The sequence below is a fragment of the Dermacentor andersoni genome, chromosome 10 (genome assembly GCF_023375885.2).
Source record: "Dermacentor andersoni chromosome 10, qqDerAnde1_hic_scaffold, whole genome shotgun sequence".
NCBI classification, from domain to species: Eukaryota; Metazoa; Arthropoda; class Arachnida; order Ixodida; family Ixodidae; genus Dermacentor; species Dermacentor andersoni.
In genome coordinates this window covers 40754394-40775938 of record NC_092823.1, presented here as the reverse complement: position 1 = coordinate 40775938, position 21545 = coordinate 40754394, and the positions used below count along the sequence as shown (strand labels likewise).

The 21545-nt window shown below is 46.5% G+C and overlaps 1 protein-coding gene across 2 annotated transcripts in view; it reads left to right on the top strand.

Moving 5' to 3' along the window:
• The window catches only part of LOC129381945 (venom metalloproteinase antarease-like TtrivMP_A), a 52819-nt gene extending 32299 nt beyond the window's left edge, over window positions 1-20520 (top strand). For both annotated transcript variants that reach the window (XM_055065233.2, XM_055065232.2), the window contains exons 7-13: window positions 1598-1722; window positions 1907-1956; window positions 5150-5258; window positions 5572-5715; window positions 13092-13245; window positions 19784-19894; window positions 20386-20520. In XM_055065233.2, the coding sequence (XP_054921208.1) occupies window positions 1598-1722; window positions 1907-1956; window positions 5150-5258; window positions 5572-5715; window positions 13092-13245; window positions 19784-19894; window positions 20386-20427 (735 nt within the window). In that variant the 3' untranslated portion in view covers window positions 20428-20520. The remainder of the gene's footprint in view (window positions 1-1597; window positions 1723-1906; window positions 1957-5149; window positions 5259-5571; window positions 5716-13091; window positions 13246-19783; window positions 19895-20385) is intronic.
• Window positions 20521-21545: the final 1025 nt, after the last annotated feature.

Below are 21545 nucleotides of genomic sequence, written 5' to 3'. Positions count from 1 at the left end.
TTATCGGAAATGTGCGTAGCTTGTGCTCGTCGGTAAGACTGGCGTACTGTCCTTTGTTCCGTGCCTGCTTTGCCAAGCAGCTTGGGAGCAACGCTAACTCCCCTCGGGTCGCTCCACTTTTCTTTCCGCACCAACTGCTTTACACATATAACGGCTCTGGGCGTACCACGTGAAACCAATTGCACATGCTCAGTGCTGCCTTCCGCTGCCTTCGAGACGGTCGCACAGGCACCACTATGAAGACCAGAGGGCGCAGCCTCCCTGCCCCCCTTTCCCCCCCACGTATACCCGCGACGCCGAATCACCGCTAACTGTAGGTTCGCACACTAGGAAGACTTATAGCATGTCTTTGTGTCCATACCTGGCTCCTAGACCACACACTTTCACCGTTTTCCACTGTAATGAGAGTTGATATCGTTCTAGAAGATTGATGACATCACTCTGGAACGTGAAACATTGATATTGCATTCCTCATGAACTATATCTTATATATTAGGCATTTTTGAGCGACTCTGGCCAGGCTAGAGTCATGCTTTCGGCGCCCGTGTGAGTAGCCATATACTACTTCACGTTAAAAGACCAACGTCGCGTAATGGCGCCCAGTTACAAGTGCACCGTGCATTACAAAGTATTTTTTCAACCCAGTTTTTCGGTGACCGATGGCACTTGGGGTTCTTGGTGACCTCCTTTTGAAGCAACGACCAAGAACAATGCTGCCTATAAATTACACTTCGACTAGACTCAGTTTTTGCGGTATTGCGTCACGAAGGTTCAACAATGCTGGTAACACAATTAAGAAAATAGGTGCACCTGCATTCTCGCACTTTCTTTTTTCGAATTATCGCTGTAGCTAGCAGACAAATTCGCAACCGCATGGTAATCAACAGGACCCCAAGGATCTTGAGCCAAGGAGGCTAGTGACTTCAAGAGATGAAAATATAGCAGTGCGCTTTTTGTACCACAACTTTATTGTTGGGCGTCCGATAATACAAGGAAGCAGACAACACTTTGAGAACATGCAACAGACAAATGACGTCTTCTAGGTTCATGCATTCGCCACTAGCTCAAGTGAATTGCAAAAAAAAACCGCAGAGAAAAGAGGCAAACAGTGGAGAAAAATATTACGTTGTTCTTTCTTTGATACAAAACTGGGCTGGTTTGCAGGCTTCAACACACATTCTGTTAAGAAGCAGGGCTTAGAGCTTCTTTATCATCAATATGGCCATGAGGATGAAAATCAAGGATGAATTATGTTCTTGGCAGTGTGAGTGTCCGGACAATGCATTCCCGACGATGTCAACACCACCGGTATTTCGCTCATGACGTGCTATGTACTTTTACGGTTTGAAAGTTCTTTGAAAGGACAAGCACTTTCGATGCAAACAACTGAAATGATCACTGTCTCGTACATTTTCTCAGAGGTACTGGTAGTGTCCTATGCACCTTTTTTGTGGGTGTGTGACAGTGCGCTGGTGCGTTCTTCCGGCTGAATGACTGATGATATAAAAAACGGCAAGCAAAATGCCATCAGAGAATGAAAATTGCTCGAATATCACGCATATGCGCCTCAAAAGCTTTTCCTTACATTTTCACGCAGGACGATCCTTTCGCTGAACATAAGGAGGGCTTCCTTGATGCCTCAGGTATATTGAGAGGACTTAGAGAGTATAACAAGAAAGGGAAAATACCTGGAAATGCTGACATGGTGTATCTTTTAACCGGGTAAGCGAACGTACTTTATATATTTCAGGTTACTGTTAAAGCCGGACATTACGCTAGCTGCGTTGTCAGGTATACTGGGTTGACCATGAAGAAATGTTAGAAACAACCTATTTCAGTTGTGTGGAGAAATGTATAAATCACCGTTTACTTAGGAATACCCCATAATAATTATCTTTTATTGCAGCCAAGATCTTGCAAATGGGAATGATGGAAATATGACCCGATCCATATCAGGTGAGTCGAATATGTTTCGAGGGGCTAAATGTACTGGTGCACATCCTACGCTATTCCACGACTACGGTGTTAAGATGTGTACGACATAGGTTTTGTGCCCCATTTACTGGTATTAACTTACTGAAGCATCCAACGAAACTTAGCTAATTCTGTTGTCATAGAAGAGAATGCAGTTAATTAACCTTGTACATTTGGTGCAGAACTGAGTTTGTCCGACTGGTCCCGCAACTACGTATATGATTAAGTGGCCTAAAGACAGTTTTTTATCCCCTTACCCCCAATACACGTACAGGCCCCATGTTTAAAGAAATCAATTCACAAACTTTTCGCACAAAATCTGAAGTCAGGAAAGCTAGGAGGTGGTGTCAAAATTATATGGGAAAAACCCTAATACAGAGCACAGCTTTCCTTGCATTATCAGTCGTCTCAACAAATATTCGCATAGCTTCCACTAGAGGCAAAACTTAACCACATTGTCTCTGCAGAATTGTCGTATAAACCGTATATCTATCGAAGACGTCACTAATAGCGTTTCGATTGCTTACGAGAGACGTGCACTTGCTCATAGAGTTGTATTTATTGTTTAATAGCAATGTGTGCTATTGAATTCAATTCACCATTCTCAACCCTTTGGGCTGTGTAATGAACAAAGGCTTCGGCGCAGAAACGTACGATTCTTATCAAGACAGGCGATGTCGAAAGCAGAGACTAAAATCATGGCCGCCGAGGTTTTATGACATCGCTGGTTTCTGCAAAAGCGCCTCCCAGTGATGATAAATGGCGCGCTTCATTTTTTCCTTGTGGCTATTCCCATAGGTTCAATAAGTTATCTAGTGCGTAATGCAATCAAAATGATTAACTTTAACTTTCGTAAATTGAAGGTATATGTTTGTCATGCAGCATGGCTTCTTGGTGCAACTTGACGATCAATAAGCGAGAGATTTCGTCTTGTGATGCGGAGCCTTTCTTGCGGAAAGCTAGCTAATACTGAGACTCGAGCTTCCCGTTCTTTCTTACTCTTGAGCTTTGACTACGGGCGAGGCATTAAACCCGAATATTTGTGATTAATCAGTTTGACCTTGGCATATTGTAAGAAACCTTTTAGCTGCAATTTCTAGAGGCATTGCCAAGACAACGCATATGCCAGTCTTTATACCGCCTTTGCACATATTCTAATGAAGAATGAAGAATTAGGTTAGGAAAGGCAATAACTTATCTGTAATTAACGCAGTCATCTGCAAGGACCCCAATATTTACATTAGTCTATAGAGGGCAAACTAATAATAGATAGCTTGAACAATATTAACATCCTAAATACTTTGTTGTGCGCCTGATGTGACTGGGCTTAAACTAGATGCAGTGACGTAATGGTAGAAATTATAAGCGATCACTGAAGTAACATTTAATATAATGAAGAATAGTGCTACTTCGGAGGGCTGGTTCTAATTTCTTTTACTAGTTTTTTTGTGAGGCGCTGTAGAAGGCTTTAGAGAAATGTAACATATACAAGTGCTTAGCAATGGACTGCGCTACAGAACTTCTGTTTTTTCTGCAACTTGGATAATTGTTGATAGGCCTTTGAAGAAACAAGAAACCATGCTGGGCCGGAGACAGGGCCGGAGATGGTTCAGGCAGCGTTTGCGATTTTCAAAGCTCTTACGGCAGCGACAAGTGATAAAATCACATGCTGTTTCCGCGACGACTGGCTTTTCCGATTGACATCAAGAGACGCAGAGCACTTGACTAGTCGGTTGCCAATCGCGTCGGCTAAACGCAGCGACGAGGGCCTCGCGACAGCATGTCATATAAGCTTAACGTACACGTAACTTAGAATTAAGTTACCGTGGAGGATTTGTTGTTATATCCAACGAATGGCGAAGACTGTCCTGTTTTCACGCCGGCACAAGGTGGCTATCAAACGATCTACCTTGGATGGCCTTGGTTCTTGCCCGCTGGCCGGGTCGTCTTTCTCCGGTGCGGTGCTGTTCCGCGATGTTGTACGCGCGGGCAGTGGGGCAACTGCGAGTGAAAAAGTAGAGCGCTGGCTCCGCTTCCCTTTGCACTGTGGCCGCCTGTTGTCTTAGAAGCAAAACGGTGTGCTCTTTGCTCAGCGTGCGTGAGAGATACATGGCCATGTTCGGGGCCAGCCTCGTATAGAGTTGAAACCGGAGCTTACGCTACGTTTTTCTCTCTGTTGCCGCAAGAGTTGAACGAGTCATCAAGAAACCCACTGAAGATGTGATAAAGTGGACACAGCATTGCGTAGATACAGATGGACACCTATTCGAACCCGTCCTCTAAGGAAACGGCTGGTGTTCAACGGCGCTTACGAATTCATAGATAAGGGCCATTGAAATGCGGTTGTTTCCTTTTTCTACTGTTTTTTCGTAGACGTCCTCATTGGCCATTCGGTTCCTTTGGAAGTATGTGTGTTTGACAACTTTATTTAAATATCGTGCAAATTGATCGCCTACGTCTATGGCGAGCCAGGGGCAGCAGAGAGACCCTGTCTCCCGGCAGTTACTTGAACGCATCGGTTTTGCCATTTCCCTACACGTGGGTCGCTTCCCTCTCTGTTTATTTGACTTTAAGCTTTTGCCACGAGCGTGTTTGCTATCGCAATAAGAGTGAGCTCGTCGGCATGGGTTAGTGATGTAGTTTGTGCAGCGCTCACGAAAGGACAAAGAACGAAGAAGGTACACACCGGACATGCGCTGCAGAGAGGAGGTAGCAGCAGGAGAGCGACAGCAATCCGCATTAAGTGTACAAGAAGGTATCAGCCGGGCGCATCGTTCAGTTGCTGCCGCTCCCTTGTAGTGTTGCCAAAAAGGGTGAAGCACAGGCAGCAGTAGGGCGTTGCGCTTTGACTTCTTTGGTGGTGCTGAACTGTGTGTTGGCGTGGCCCGTGTCACGATGGAGCGCACAAGGCAACTTCTGCTGAGCGGAAGGAACAGCACCCTGGCAGGGCTGCCAGGCGTCTCACAACGCTGGCGCAATGAGTACGTGCAGACGTCTCGGAACACTCGCGTGACGAGTGCATGCACTCAGTAGGCGGGCAGCAACACTGGTGTGGTTTTAGTGGCACGCGCCGAATGCTCCTGCCAGGCTTCAGCTTGAATATTGTTAGGTTCAAGTTAAAAGCAGAAAGGGGTAGTTTTTGACACGATTTTTAATGCTACATTCTTTTCCGTAGGAAAAGCATTTCTCGGACGTGTTTGCACAGTCAGAGGTGTGGGCGAAGGCGAGGACACTGCTAAAGGTTATACCGGAACCAAGACGATGGCTCATGAGCTCGCGCATATGTAAGTAAACCTAAGTTGAAAATCTTTCTGTTTCGATTTGACGGAACATATGAAGTGTATTCAACTGCGTTGTATATTTCTGGCACCGTTTCCGCCTTTAGCAACTCAATTTTTGAATAAAGTTCTGCGGTTTCCGCAGAACTACTACGTCAAATACTCAATTTTTGTTTAATAATATTTTGGCTGATTATTAATATAGTCCGAGAGTTTGCTCCGTCACTTATTCCTTTAAAATTAATGTGTAAGTAACGTTGTGTAACATTGTGTAAGGATGATTATCAGTAATAAATGCATTTGTCGATTCATCGCGCAGACTCGGATCACCGCATGACGAAGCCCAGCCTAAAAATCCAGAATGCGCGTGGTCTCAAGGATACCTGATGAGCTACCTCGACGGCGGAGTGAAAAAATATCGGCTTTCTCCGTGCAGTGAGGAGAAGATAAGGACCACGTTCGCGTAAGCTTTAGCACAATATTTGGTTTGAACCATACATCAATTTTTCAAGTAGGCGATATGGTAACAACGAAGTGGCATCTTTCATATTGACGTAATCTTAAGGCACGATGAGTCCTTCGCGCAACTCAACCAAACATTCTTGCAAATATTTTGCGTGTGCGCAGAATAACATATATTATTTCAAGAAAATTCTGAGTGACAAACAACAAAATGTATTTTCGATTTTCTCGACAAGCTGTATGTCGAAAATAATTAATTGTTTTTGTTTGTAACGTGGATTGCTTCAACAGCCTCTACAGTTGGCACGCATTGTAATATTGCATTTGCTCATGGCGAAGTTGTACTGTGAAACTTACTGTACAGCGTATTCATACATTTTCTTAAGTTTTTTCCTATTCGCAACTTTTTTTGTAGACAAGCGGCATAATGTAGCCGCATCTTGCAATATATATATATATATATATATATATATATATATATATGTATATATATATATATATATATATATATATATATATATATATATATATATATATATATATATATGTGTGTGTGTGTGTGTTATCACGAACAGTGGTGAAGACAAAGACGTTGTAGTGGCGCTGGGGCAGAGTGTCTCCCGTCGGACAGAAAGGTCTGCTAAAACCTGTGTGCCCTGTGCAGCCTTGACTAGCCTAGTGCTAGCCGTTTACTGTCGGTTTACTGTCCAATTTACTCCCCGTAACGTCTTTTTGGTGGAGGTTGCGGGCTCTATTCCTCCCGGCCCTGTATCTTCGGAAAGGACTTCACGTTTCACCCGCCTACATGACCGAAGACAGCACGCCGTCGTCCCAGCCCGCGCTGGCGGCTCCGGCAACCGTCTTCCTTTCGCATCCCCTCGGTCCCGGCATATTTTGCGGTGCGGACAACAATGACGTCGACGACTGGCTCCTATTGTACGAGCGCTTAAGCAAGCACCAGAGGTGGGACGAGTCGCTAATGCTCGCGAACATTTTCTACCTACGGGGCACAGCTCCCGTGTGGTTTACTACGCACTAAGAAGAACTGGCGAATTGGGAAGTATGTAAGGAGAAAACGCGCGAGCGCCTGCGTCAGCAGGCGTTTGGTGCGTTGCGACACCACGTACCCGAGCACACGAAGGTTGGCCCCTCCCGCCTTCTCCTTTCCTCTCTCTTCATCTTTTTCTCCCCACACCCTTTCCCCGTGCCGTGCTGTTGAGGTGTCCTCCTGTGAGAGACAGTTACGGCACTGCAATTATCTCTTCCATTCTCTTTAAAATCACTTCACACAATTGTTTGGCCATTCAGTCGTACGACAAATGATAGCCCGGCACGGACTCGCGGCCAGAGCTCACACGTCGAAGCAACCGTGCGTCACATATATCCAAGACGTGCTAGCCTTGTGCTACACCATTGACAAAGACATGCCAGAGGCAGACAAAGTTGGCCACGTGTTGAAAGGCATAGCTGACGATGCCTTCAACATGCCCATGTCTAAGCACTGTAGCACGGTTCACTCCATCATAACCGGAGGCCGTTGGTTTAAACAAGCAAAAAGCAGGCGCATCACTCACCGCTTTACCAGAGTCCCGAACACGGATGCGAAATCCTCATGTGGTGATCCCGTGACGCCGCCCCCTTCGTTCTAGCCGCCTGATAGCCTAACCAGAATTGTTCGCCAGGAGCTTGAAGCAATAGCTCGAACCGCTTACCAGGCACCTGCCCACGACCATTTGGCGACCATATCCCTCATTCAAGCCGTCGTTCGCCAACACATTGCGAATATGGGCATTCCACAAGCCGCCTGTCACGCACCTCAGCCCATGTGCGCTTCCGGTCCTCACACTGAACACTTCTCTGCCCCAACTGTTGCTGCTGCCACTGATCTGATCTGATCGATAGGACCCTCTCGCGCAACCTCGCACTTCCTCACACCATATTGCTTCTTGCCAACAACAGAACGATGCTTCCAGTCCTCAACGTTTCTAGTTCGGCCCATATTCTTCATCAAAGATTTTCACTAGCCGAACTTTCACCGCTGGAAGTACGTACAATTTCTACATTCGCTGCTGAAGCTGAGACCATGCCGCAACCTGTCATCCCGGCGCCAACCAAGGCACTTCTGAACAACATGGTATCCCCCGACATCTTACCTTCCCAAAGTTAAGCACTCTTTGCTGTCCTATTTTGTTACCTTGATGTTTTTGATGTTGGGAACAGTCCACTAGGCCATACACACGTCGTGGCCCACCGCATCGACACTGGAGATTCCAGCCCCCTTCACAAGCACCCTTACCGGCTGTCTCACTCTAAGCGCCAAGTCATCCAAAAGAAGGTGGTGCTTGTGAAAAAAAAGGACAACAGCTGGCGGCTTTCCGTCGATTATCGCCAACTCAATCGGGTAACGAAGAAGGATGTGTATGCTTTGCCTCGAATTGATGACGCGCTCGACTGCCTCCATGGTGCCAGATATTTCTTATTGCTAGATCTCCGGTCAGAATACTGGCAAATTGCCGTCAATCTGCCTGACCGCAAGAAGACGGATTTTAACACACCCGACCGCCTTTAACAATTTAAGGTCTGGTTGTGTAAGGCATCTGCAACTTTCGAACGCATGATGGACACTCTTCTACGCGGTATTAAGTGGTCAACCTGTCTTTGTTATCTGGACGACGTCATCGTTTTCTCGCCCAGCTTTGAAAGCCATCTCCTTCGTCTATTGGCCATTGTCGATATATTTCGCCGGGCTGGCCTCCTGCTCAATTCCTCTAAGTGCACCTTTGGGCGCCACCAGATCAAATTACTTGGGTACCTATGGTTGATGCTTCGTGTGTCCAACCAGACCCGGACAAAGTGCCTGCCATCCGCGAGTTCCCGGTTCTGCGGTCAATGCACGAAGTACGTAGCTTTTTTAGGCTCTGCTCCTACTTTCGCCACTTTGTTCTCAACTTCGCGGACATTCCTCGGCCCCTCATGGACCTCATCAAAAAGGATGCGTCATTTTCTTGGGGCGCGGAACAAGCGACTGCGTTCACATCAACAACTGTGCTGGCTCATTTTGACCCAGCTGCTATAACGGAGCTTTGAACTGACGCAAGCGGCCACGCCATAGGTGCTATCCTAGCACAAACACATAACGGAGCTAACTCTGTGATAGCGTATCTTAGTCACCTCCTGTCACAGGCGGGAAAAAATGACACCATTACTGAGCGGGGGTGCCTAGCTCTCGTCTGGGCTGTGACGAAATTCCATCCGTACCAATATGGACGGCCGTTCGTGGTCTTAACAGATCATCATTCGCTGTGCTGGCTCTCAGCAGTTGAAGACACCACAAGGACGCTCGGCCGTTGGGCATTACGATTACAGGAGTACACGTTTTCGGTTGTGCACAAATCTGGCATGTTGCACGCTGACGCCGAGTAGCAGTCCCGTTACGCCGTTGAACCATCCGACTCCACTGAAACAGACGCCGACACCTAATTCTTAGCAACCACAGAATTCATCCATGTGGCCGACGAACAACGTAGAGATCTATCGTTGCTCTCTCTTATTGATCGTCTGCAATCCGGCGCCCTCGACTCCTCACTCGACATGCTTTTGCTTCAGGATAAAGTTCTTTACCGCCGCAAGATGCACGCCGAGGGCGCAGAACTCCTGCTAGTTGTCCCGCGTCATCTACGCAGAGATGTCCTCGTCCAGTTTGATGGCGTCCCAACTTCCGGGCACTTAGGCGTCTCCAGAACTTATGATGGCATACGACGACGTTTCTTCGTCACCTACTCACAGATCGCGGTCGCTACTTCCTGTCTCGTGTGGTTGACGACATACTTCGATCATGTGCGACTTCATCCCATCTTTACCACCTCATATCATCCTCAAACCAATGTTCTCACCAAACGTCTCAACCGTACACTAACCGACATGCTTTCCTTGTACGTTTCCGACGATCACCACGATTGGGACCTTGCCCTTCCGTTCGTCACATTTTCATACAACTCATCGTGTCATGACACTGCCGGCTACTAACCCTTCTATCTTCTCATTGGCCGCCATCCCTTATTACCCTTTGACACCTTGCTACCTTCTGATCCGGCGTTTACGTCCACGACTTCCTATGCGCAAGACGCCGTCACACGTGCGCTCGTCGCGCGCACAGTATGCCCGCGCTCGGCTCTCGTCATCGCAGAGTGCACAAAAGTCCCTTTACTATCGCCGACACCGGGATCCTGCTTTTCCACCGGGCTCTCTCGTCTTTCTCTGGCTCCCATTCGCTCCCAGTATCCCAGTCAATGTTGTGCATGTCGGGCCCCACCACGTACGGCACCAGGTGACTCCTTCGACATAATTCCCATGGCCTCCACTTCGATGGCTACACCACGAAGTGACATCATACATGTTTCCCGCTTCAAGCGCTACAGCTGTGATAACCCATTTTGACAACAACTAGCACGTGGACTGTACTTCACCGGCCGGGGATAATGTCACGAAAAGCGGTGAAGACAAAGAGGTTGTAGTAAGGCTGGGGCAGAGTCTCTCCTGTCGGACTGAAAGACCTGCTGAAACCTGTGTGCCCTGTGCAGTCTTGACCTGCGAAGTGCTAGCCGTTTACTGTAGAATAAATACTTCCGGTAACAATATATATGAACAGTATGGGTATTTGAGCAGGTCCACGTTCCAAAAATAATTTTGTCGTTTCGGCCGGAGACAGGTCTTTCTCAAGAGTGGTTTTACAGGGGAACGGCAGCTGAATCATGCACTGTGTAGAACCTTGCTTCGAGATGGAGGAGTCAGTCTCTAAAGAAGTAGTTGTAAGCAAGAAGTAAGCAAAGGAAGCATGGGAATTCACATTACGATACAAGTTGCTCCTATGGCATGGCGCCAACGTAAGGTTTGGGCTTGCAGACCACAAAGGAAACGCATTTGCGTGGAATGTAGTTACATACGCGCAGAATACATGCCTAAGGTGAGTTAACATAATCATGGGCGTCCAAATTTTCAAGAAATACGCTTTTCCGCAGTCGGAATCTTCCTCTAATGTGCGCAGAATGACAACATAGCGTTTTTGCAACAATTCGCAACTATAGTTGCGAAAGTATAGTTCCGAAGGAGAACTAGGAGCAAACGCCTTGATCACCACGGTCAGACGACAACTGACAGGAACGTAACATATGCATACAAAAAATATTACAAAATAACGAAAGGATATGTTTCCAACAAACATGTCTTTTCAAAGGCATCATTGTCCCTCCGAATGAATAAAGAAAATGGGGGGAAGAGAGATGACCACCTGCTTTGACCATGCAAGAAATGCGAGGTGGAACTCAGCCTTGAGGTTGCTAGGAATTAATCGCTTCCTCGTAGCGCTAGTGGGTGAGTTCATGGGGACTAAGTGTCTCCACAATTATATAGGTACGTGCTACCATTTCCTGTATCTGGATGTAACTTGATGGCCACAGGTCAGGCGTAGTATAGTACAGGAAAAATAGGAAAATGAGACGGCGGGAATCGCAGCGCTAGAATGTCTACGTTTCTCGTGACATGGAAATTAAAAAAGAATGGAAGATTGTTAAAGTATTTAAAGAAATCACAAAAAAAGAAAAGAAAAAAAGATAACAATGAAAGAGTGCGGATATCCGTTTGCCAGTGAGTATATGCGTGTGCCATATGAACGAATTGATGCAGAGAAAAGTAACATCTTTTTCCTCTCTTACGCCATTTGCAGACTATTGCTGGACTACTGGGAGATTGACCTGAGTGTGTCATTGATTTCGTTGATGCACTCCGAACGCGCTATAAGTTTATAAATGATATAACACTCACAAGCTATCCTGAAGAGTGGGTTTGCAATGCAGACTGTCGAATGGTGAACTTCAGCGCTTCAAAGGGTTCCTACGTATGTAACATGTCTTTAAACGGGATCTTAGTTTTGTATTTTACGTCCATGTTCTGACTAATATACCCTGTGCGGGAAAAAGTATCTGTGTCTCCAATGTATAGATGACATTACAAGTGGCCGAGTCAAAGTCGCCTAGTTTTCAATAAGGTTTTGTTCCTTTGCAAACAGGCTGTCTATCGTCGTTTACTGCAGGGCACGCACCCTCTACAAATTTCAGAATACATTTGAAAAAATTAATATGTATTTATTCGTAGCTGCCGCCGAATCAATTTCTTTCAGGGGATTCGGAAACAACTTCGCTCATTTTATGACGTTCTATTATTGTGTCCCATTATGTTCGAGGTATCGAGTTTGTTTTAGGTATCGAAGACGAAAATTCTAGGACGAGATTAACGGTATGTGGATCTGAGTGAGGAGGTCTGCTGTTGTATAAAAATTTACCGCGTTTTTGTTTCTTGCTTTCTTCTTTTGACTCCTGAATGACCAACGACGGGTAATTCTGATGGGCTGCGTCCATGCTCAAACATTTGCAGTATGACCTACACTTCTTGTCCTTTGTGCATATGTGCCTGAATTGAGGAGATTCACTATAGGGAATCAATGTTATACAAATTCGTACGTGGTTAGCGTTAAAGTAGGAGAGCGTAGAGTTGTGCGTCAAAGGGTTAAGACAGAGAGCAGTGTAGCTTTTCCGTGTCCCGTATTGATCAGAATTTCTCATTGTTGAAACGTTGCAAGCTTAGACAGCTATATGCCCAGGGGTTTTTCTTGCCTCCGTGAGATCAAAAATGCCACGCCTTCATATCATACTCTTGCACTGCAAAGGTTTTCTCCCCGCTTCTAGCATCAGTATTGTAGTTTTCTTATAAATTGAATATTCCACCTCAAACTTATTTTATATAAACGTTTTTTTGGCTAAACAGACGTTTTGGTGCTGATCGCAACAGAGTTCGCAAAAATATTCTTGCTAACTGAGTCTGAGCTCCGATTACTTTGGCGCCTAATGTTCCGCACTCTCATGAAGAAAACCACTATATAATAAATCTAAGCGAGGCCTCGTCACTTGTTAAACAGGCAAACTGTGGTTGTGCTTTTATCATGTGGCCACCAGTGAACCCTACGCTGAATCTTCTGATGATGCGTCTACTAAATCGAAGCAAAGCCTCAGCACACACATTATGCAAATGCATTAGGAATCTAAAGAAAGTCTTTGAAAAGCGTTTCCAGCTCCACGCTGCATATATTATGTAAGAATTTGAGTACAACATACTAAGCCTACAAGTGATTTCCGCAAGCATTAGCAGTTCATGCTGATGTCACGTTACTTTTGAACGTGTTTCTTATCTAAAATATGTGCTTTTTCTAAGAGGCCCCCAAGAACTCAATATAATGTCATAGTTCCACAAAGCCAATATACACAATGTGCACTCTATTTCCCACAATCAACGAATGCAATAATGATTTACGTGGTTTTGTCGCAGGAACCTAACATCGGAATGCATAGAGGTGAAGGCGAAGCAAAACTACCAGAAAGACCACAAGAAGTTCCCTGGCCAAACAGTGGGCGAAGAGTTATTTTGCAGGTACTTCATGAAAGAAAGCAAAGGAAGCCAAAACAAGGTGGTAGTGAAAAAGGTGAGCTACCTCAATGCACGGATATTTTTCTTCCACAATGAAACTAATAAACACATTAATAAGGAGTTAAAATTTGTCGCTGGGCTAGTTGGCTTAAGGTGTGCTTACACATTATTAATAAGGAGGTCATTGTTACTCTGGTGAAATGTCTCGATTATTTCCGGAAGCCTGGCTTATTATGTTTAAAAGATTTATAGCATACATTTTCTTTCCCATTCCTCCTCTCGCTCAGCAGCCTTCCTGCTATGCACTCGCGCTTTGTTTTCCGCGTGCCAGAGATTAGGTGAGCTTCATTGGGAGCGATAAGCGTTCTGCTAATTGTAACTCACTCGCACTTATCTTTCAAGGCTTTCTAGGATTTCAAGGCTTTCAAGGTTTGACAAGGGTTGTCTTTGAAAGTTTATCGCTGACAAGGTGGCAAAGGGTTCTTTCCTGCAATGAACTCCAATTTACAGCGCGAGTTTTTATTATTTTCTTTTTTTACGTGGAACGTCCTTCGCTCGGTCAAATGGGATCGCTTGCTAAACCACATGTGACGAATTTGTGTGATACTATCATTTTTTTTTATTCTTTCGGCACCACACAACCCACGTACCTTACTTTGCTATTGTTGCGTAGATGTAAGAAATTATTATTCTATTAGGGTATCATGTATTTCTTTTTGACGTGGAACGTACTTTGCTTGCTCAGCTGGGATGGCTTGCTAAAACCGCATCTAACAATTTTATCAAATTCGAGTGAGTGAGGTGAAGCGCACCGCCACACTTTTCTTCCCTACTTGTTTTAAGGGCTGTTCAAGCTTGTTAAAAATGTCTAGTGTACCTAGCCGCTTCCACGGTTGCCTGCTTACGTGAACGTACGGTTCGGAACCAAGATGTTAGAACCATTTGGGAATAGTGTTACATAATGCTACCTACCGCGTTTAGTTGTACTCCGTTACCTTTGCGCTGCTTTCTAGCATAAATTAGTTATAGCTTTCTCCTTCCAGTCCGCCCAAGTTACGGCCGATGGCTCGCCCCTCGATGTAAGCCACAACTTGTTCTGGCAATCATTTCTTGCACGGCTCTCTCCCTGCGCGAAGTGTACAAGCCGTGTTTGGCGAATGACACCCTGTGGGTCACAGACACGTTTGACACAGCTAATTGATAAGACATAACATTTCTGATTTGGTAGCCACCACGACTGGGACAGTAAGCAGATGGACATGCCCCCGTGTGTGCGTGGCTCGTGGTCTCCGGGTCAGTCAGGCGAACTACTCCACCATAATTTCTTTCCCTACTCCTTTTAGTGCTGCTTAAGCTTGATGAAAATGTTCACTGTACCTAGCAGCTTTCATAGTTGCCTGCTTACGTGCTTACGTGCGGTGCGGAACCACGATACATATCCATATATCATATATCCACCTGCCTATCTGAAACCCGTCTATCAAGGATAATTCAAGGGAATGTTTAGACGTGTAGGATCGTCTGGGCTGGTATTCTGCACCATAAGGTGGCCTCGCCGCCTACAGGGTTATCTGACTGAGCTATCTAGATTGCCCGGTTGCTATAGTCACAAGTTCAAATCTTCGGGTCTTTCTTTAAGTGTCCCATTAGAAGTGTTCCATTTGCTCTCATGTGACTGAGACGGGGCGTGGAGCAGAGGTAGAAAATGTGGCCTCTAATCTGAAATTCGTACGCTCAAATCGTCCTCCAGTACGCTAGATCTCCAGGCTTGGAGTGGCACCTGACATGGGCAAAAGATGAGACTGCGGTAAAACCAAACTAGGAAGACCCACTAAGCTTCAACGATAGACACCCCATCACCAGAACGGGAATGGGCCTCTCTGGTGCAGTATTCGGTCACTCCCTCCAATGTGACTCATTCGATCAACCAATGGCCCTCAGTCCCCAGCAGCTGCTGAGCACCTGGCGAAGGCGGTGGCCAGACCTGCAACGCACCAGAGATTTCAAAGAATCTCTCGACCGGACAGGCCGCCACTGGAAACTGAATCTGGCAATGTTCAACAAATGAACCCTCTCGACTGAAGCTAGCTTAGCAGTACTCCTTGAGGAACTATTAGGCATTGTGGGATATTATTGGCCTTAGTCAGATTGGAACTGGTGAGGCGTATGCAGTGTTGACTAACGGCCACGTCCTCTGCTGAAGAGGACTCCGAGATTAGAGGAGTTACAATCGGTGGGTCGAAGTGAACGGACGTGTCGTCGGCGCGCTCCAAAACCACCTACACGACGCCACCTTGCCCGACCGCCCTTGACCGGGCCTCTTTCGCCGGGAGTGATATGGGAAGCGGCCTTCTCGTCGTTTCCCACGGAACGTCTTCTTCTCGGGACTGGGCACTAGGGGTTCTCTTCGCTTCGGCTCCGCTCTGTCAGAGTGAAAATTGCTAAGCGCTGGTATCTTGAGTGCCCCCAACTTCATCAACGTCTTCATACAGGTGAGCGCTCTCTACTGACCCCTCTTGAGGTTTTGTCGAGCCCCGTGGGGGACACTGGGCCCGAAAACCCGGCCCGTTGCGCCACTGGCGCGCTAGGCTTCGCGACGCATCGCGACGCAACATCCCCTTCAGGTGCAAGGTACGGACATGGTCCCGAGCCAATATGACCCTCGGGATTGCACCCAATTCCTGAGAACCCAGGCGAACAACCGGCAAACCAGAAAAGCGACACACGATACAAAAGCCGATCCGTCTGTGTGGGAGACGCGGCGCCAGTCGCGGGAGACGCGGAAGACTGCCACAAATCCCGCTCTACAGAGCTCCTCGACGAAGCTACGCGCACTCTGTAAAGCTGCAGAAAAGATCACGCAATTGCCGGCTCATCCACCAGATGATTATAAATGTCGTCTTCCACTCCCAGAGAGGGCTTGAGCTGACCGCGCTCTATCCGCGCTACCTCGTCACCGGTGTCATGTAGGCCGCTGCACTGATTGACCCATCTACGCTGACACTTTGGATTCAACACGTCAATAACACTTGCATAGTGTCTGCGGTGAATCAAGATGACTCTCTCAAGCTCCTACAACTCCAGCACATTATCTACGAGCAACATGAGTATGCAATTGTGGTATATATTGTAACCCCTCATCGCTCAGTTAGGGGACTTATTAAGAACGCCTACTGGAAAGAATCGCTACAAGATCTTCCCACAGACTAGATCGCCCGCAACCCCCCCGCAACTATACTAGACGCCCGACGGATGGGACTCACACGTTCGATCTCATCACCTTTGGTCAAGCCATCGTCCCGCAATAAATTTTTTAAAGTGGACGACTGCATCTGTGAACGCCCTATACACGAAGGGTCGAGACCTGCAGTAACTGCCGGATCATAGGCCACCGCATGGATATCTGTATCCAACCTAGGACGCTCAAGTGCCCCAGATGCGGCGAGTTACACCTAAAGGAGCCAACTCCAACATGCACTACCGTCTGCATCATTTGCTAGGGCCCACACTTTTCCGAGACCCGGGAATGGAAGCACGGCCTCTTCCCTAGGACAACCAAGCCCACCTCCAAATGCCAAGCACGATTCCAGCGACCAGATGACCACCATTTACTGCACAGTGCAGGATCCGAACACCTGGAACCATCTTACCGCCAAGAAATATGGCGCTCCAAGAGCTCGGACCGACCGACATGGACCGACAGGCTGAAGACGCCCAACGTGACCACAAAACTATATAGCAAGCAGCAGCCCGCCTACCCCGGACCGCCGTGACCACATGCTTCGGGCCCTGTGTGGGGAGGTAAGCCGCCTCACAACACTCTTAACACACAACCCTGTTTCCCCCTCCTTTCCTCCCCAGCATCGCTCCCCAGAACGAATCCACCCACTGTGGAGTCACCCAGCACACCCACCATACGCGCCTCATTTGCCCATAAAATGAAACGCACATCGGAGTCGCGCGATGGTTACTTGGAATAAGACTTGGAATAAAAATTTCACGCTAAATTGGCAGCTCTGGAGGCACGCCTCAAAACCAAATTCACAACACTCGCCGAGCAGCTATCTTCTCGCCTTGATCAGCACATACACTTTTCACACGCCTAACTCTAACTCTCGAACATGCTTTTACGCAATTTGAGACGCACCTTCAGAGACTAGAGACAAATGCCAGCTCTTCACATGAGGGGTCTCCTACCTTCATCCTACACCAACGTAATATTCTTATCCCGCTTCACTACCACCACGAGAACCTATCCTCGCCCCATTCACGCTCCAATATGGCGGGCCGGGATAATTATATTCACGTATCACTAATCCAATGGAACTGCCACGGCTTTCGGGGTAAACGCGCCGCTGCAACTCTGAATATCTACCCGACCTGTCATACCTCAGATTCTTTTGTTACAGGACAAAAAACGCCAAGCCAAAATTCCCAGTTATCATGCGGTAGACTCAAACACCACTAGCACCCCTCCTCGGATGTCCACACTGATATATCGCTCTTTTACCTACCGAGAACACAAAATCACCTCCTCCACCACGTATCATAGCCACAAAACGTAACACACCTCCGATCTTTATTGCCAACGTTTACCACACCCCACGCCAGGCCATGACCACTCTCGATGCGGTAATCGAGAAAATTCATCGCATCGCGGGCAGAAATCCCCTACTCCATAGAGACGACCTTAACTCTCAGCATAGAGACTGGGGTTATCGGTACACCACAGCACGGGGTCACAGGCTTTGGTCTACCATCCAAGACCTGCGCTTCATCATACATAACAACTTTCACACTCCAATCCGAATCGGCAATAGTGTAACCATGTACACACTAGCCCGGACCTTCACTCAGCCGTTGCCTCAAAGGACTCTCGTCGGGACGTGAGCAATGCACACTTAGCGACCATTGCATTATCGCCATGCAAATACCTCACACACAACGCAACCCTCGATTCCTCACCTACAATCACATTAAATGGGATTCAATCCGGTCCGCACGCCGAGAACTCCTACTCACCCCGATACAAGTAATTGGTCATTGGGTGACATCTCTCTTAAACGACATAACCGCACACACACAACACATTAACATGGCACCCGACACTCCCACACAGGACACACACGCCAGAGATCGCTGAGTGGAGCATTTGTCCTCATGTAACTTGGACAGGCCAGGATCACATTCCAATGGCACCCTGTCCGGATCCAGAGATTCTTAACACCCTCTGCTGTGTCACAGGTCTTACCCGCCGCCGTGGTCAGTTGCTTCACAGCTGCTGGGGACTGAGGGGCCGGGGTTTGATTGTTGTATTCATATAGGAGGTTGTGGCCAAGTAGTGCGCCAGGGTGGCCAAGCCTGCTCTGGTGAGGGAGTGCGCGCGTTGCCGGTTCTGGACACCGGGGTCAGGCCGCACTCCAGGCCTGCTTTTCAATTTTATCAACACGCGGATTTTTTTTTTAATCCGGTGAAAAATTGCGCGGCAGTGGGATTCGAACCACGGTCCTCTTGCACGCGAGCCGGATGCTCTACCTCTACGCCACCGCTGCAATGCATGCTCACGGACCTGGACAGTCAAAGCAGAAGGGTGGGTCTAAAAATTAATCTGCAGAAAACTAAAGTAACGTTTAACAGTCTCGGTGGAGAGAACAGCAGATCAAGATAGGTAGAGAGGCACTGGAAGTGCTAAGAGAATACATCTACTTAGGGCAGGTAATGACCGCGGATCCGGATCATGAGACTGAAATAATCAGAAGAATAAGAATGGGCTGGGGTGCATTTGGCAGGCATTCTCAGATCATGAAGAGTAGGTTGCCATTATCCCTCAAGAGAAAAGCCTATAACAGCTGTGTCTTACCAGTACTCACGTACGGTGCAGAAACCTGGAGGCTTACGAAAAGGGGTTCTACTTAAATTGAAGACGACGGAACGGCCTATGGAAAGAAGAATGATGGGTGCAACGTTAAGGGATAAGACAAGATCAGATTGGGTAAGGGAACAAACGCGAGTTAATGACATCTTAGATGATATCAAGAAAAAGAAATGGGCATAGACAGGACATGTAATAAAGAGGGAAGGTAACCGATGGTCATTAAGGGTTACGGACTGGATTCCGAGGGAAGGGAAGCGCAGCAGGGGGCGGAAGAAAATTAGGTGGGCAGATGAGATTAAGAAGTTTGCAGGGACGACATGGCCACAATTTGTACATGGCCGGGGTAGTTGGAGAAGTATGGGAGAGGCTTTTGCCCTGCAATGGGCGCAACTAGGCTGATGATGATGATGATGATGATGATGATGATGATGATGATACGTCTTATGTCGTATAATAGATACGTTTTGAATTGTCTTACTCCCTGGCGCTTTTCATTCGGTACAAATGAGTACACTGAAAAACGTTTCCTTTTCTATCGTTGATCGGCCATTTCTCAATTAAAGTTCTTGTAGGCACATTTATAGAGACCTTGAAGGAAGCATAAATGGGTGTCACCTGGATGCGTAATGACAGCATTAAGATCACTTAGCATCAATGATAATTTTCTAAGATATCACAATATGAGAAAGCTCTTATGTAACATTTCCTGCACTTTCAGATTCCCGAGCTTACCAGTAAGTGCGAAATTAAATGTTGCCTTACGGTTGACGGCCATACCCGCTGCCGAAGAGCAAAAATGCCAGCTGGCATGGCGTGTGATCAAGGAAAGGTATGTAACCTCTGGCGAATTTTTTTTGGGAATGCGTAGCAGCAAGCTAGTGTGGTTGGAAATAAATTGCTGCAAAGGGAAAAAGAACGTGTTTTATGTTTAATAAACAGGACAGGTAACTGACATACGTGTACGATGGGAAATATAATGGGCTTGTAATATAAATATCAGTTATGCAGGTTGCGAAAACAAAACTAACGTGACCGCTTATCTAGGAGAATTGTGAGGAGGAAATAATGACGTGTTAAACGCGAAACATATTTCGAGATTATTTATCTTGCAACCAATGGCAATTACAAGCAAATGCTTTTCAAGAATGGTATTTTTGAGTCATAACCTTGCCATTAAAGTGTAATAATTCGTCAACAACCTTTGTTCTAGTAATGCAAATAAATATACTGCAGTTTTTAAATAGCATATAATATACAAAGTAATTTTAACATTCAGTGGTGTAATCAGGCTTCGCCATATTTTATTTCTTCCTTTTTCAGACGTGCAAAAGAGGTGTCTGTGGAGTCCACACTTGGGAATAGTTCAAGTAAATTTACGTGTTTTTATTCTATGGGCTGGCACAAATTAACTATAATTTTCCCAAGAAATAAAACACTGGCATCAAATTCACCAGATTTTGCACCTTAACCAAATGCGCTTTACAGGTACCATGACCACGTGGGGGCCGCTGGCCACCCTACAAAATTGTGAGCAATATATATAAAATCCAATTGACCTGTCATGCGTGTACCAAAATGGAGAAAATCACTACAAGGACGTAACAGTATTGACGAATTACCCGTATGCCAGCGGTGTTGTGAATTATAATTTGTTTCAGAAGAAGAAGATGATTAACGGTTTTCAGTGAGTCACCTCGGTTTCGTATGTCACTGTCAATCCAGATTTCCCTCTATCCAGACCAACGGATTTGATTGGATCCGGGATATTGTCCAGTTTACTAGGAATGCTTGTATGGCGATATTTCCAAGTAGAATACAAATAATATGCACTCTTTAATTTTCAAACTAATCAAAGTAGAAATGTTGAGTTGAGTGTGCTTCATTGAATACAGAATCAGTTCCAGTTTCATGCAAGCATGTATTTCCATTGACAGTTGGATATGCGGTCATCTCTGCAGCTTGTGACTGCGGAACAACTGCTTCCAGCTGTCGCGTGTAACATGACAATGAGAGCGTCACAACAAGAAAACAGCGCGCTGCCAGATGGTGGGTTAATGCAATTGGGTTTTTTTTTTTTTTTGCCTAGTTGGGGCCCACTTCAAGGCTATGTATTTATCTATTGCCTCGACCACTTCAGTCTTCTTTGCTCACTGCGGCTCTGTGCACATAGCAGTACGAGGCTTCTTGACTTGCAAAATGTCGTCAGGGTCATTTATTAAAACTGCTACTGAGACAACAATTAGGCGCCTGAAAATTTGCTTTACGTTGTTCGTCCCGCCCGTTCGTCTGGTCGGCGCCGTTTGCCTGTCCGTTCAGCTTTGTTGACGACGAGCGTTTTCGTCAACGACAACACAGATCTGTTATTTCTCTCATCGTCAAGAGGCCTGGTTATCTTAAGGTTAGCCATTGCCACATCGGGAAGAACAATCTCCTTCCATAACATTTGAATCCATGTCAGGTTAGCAATGCTCAGTTATGTG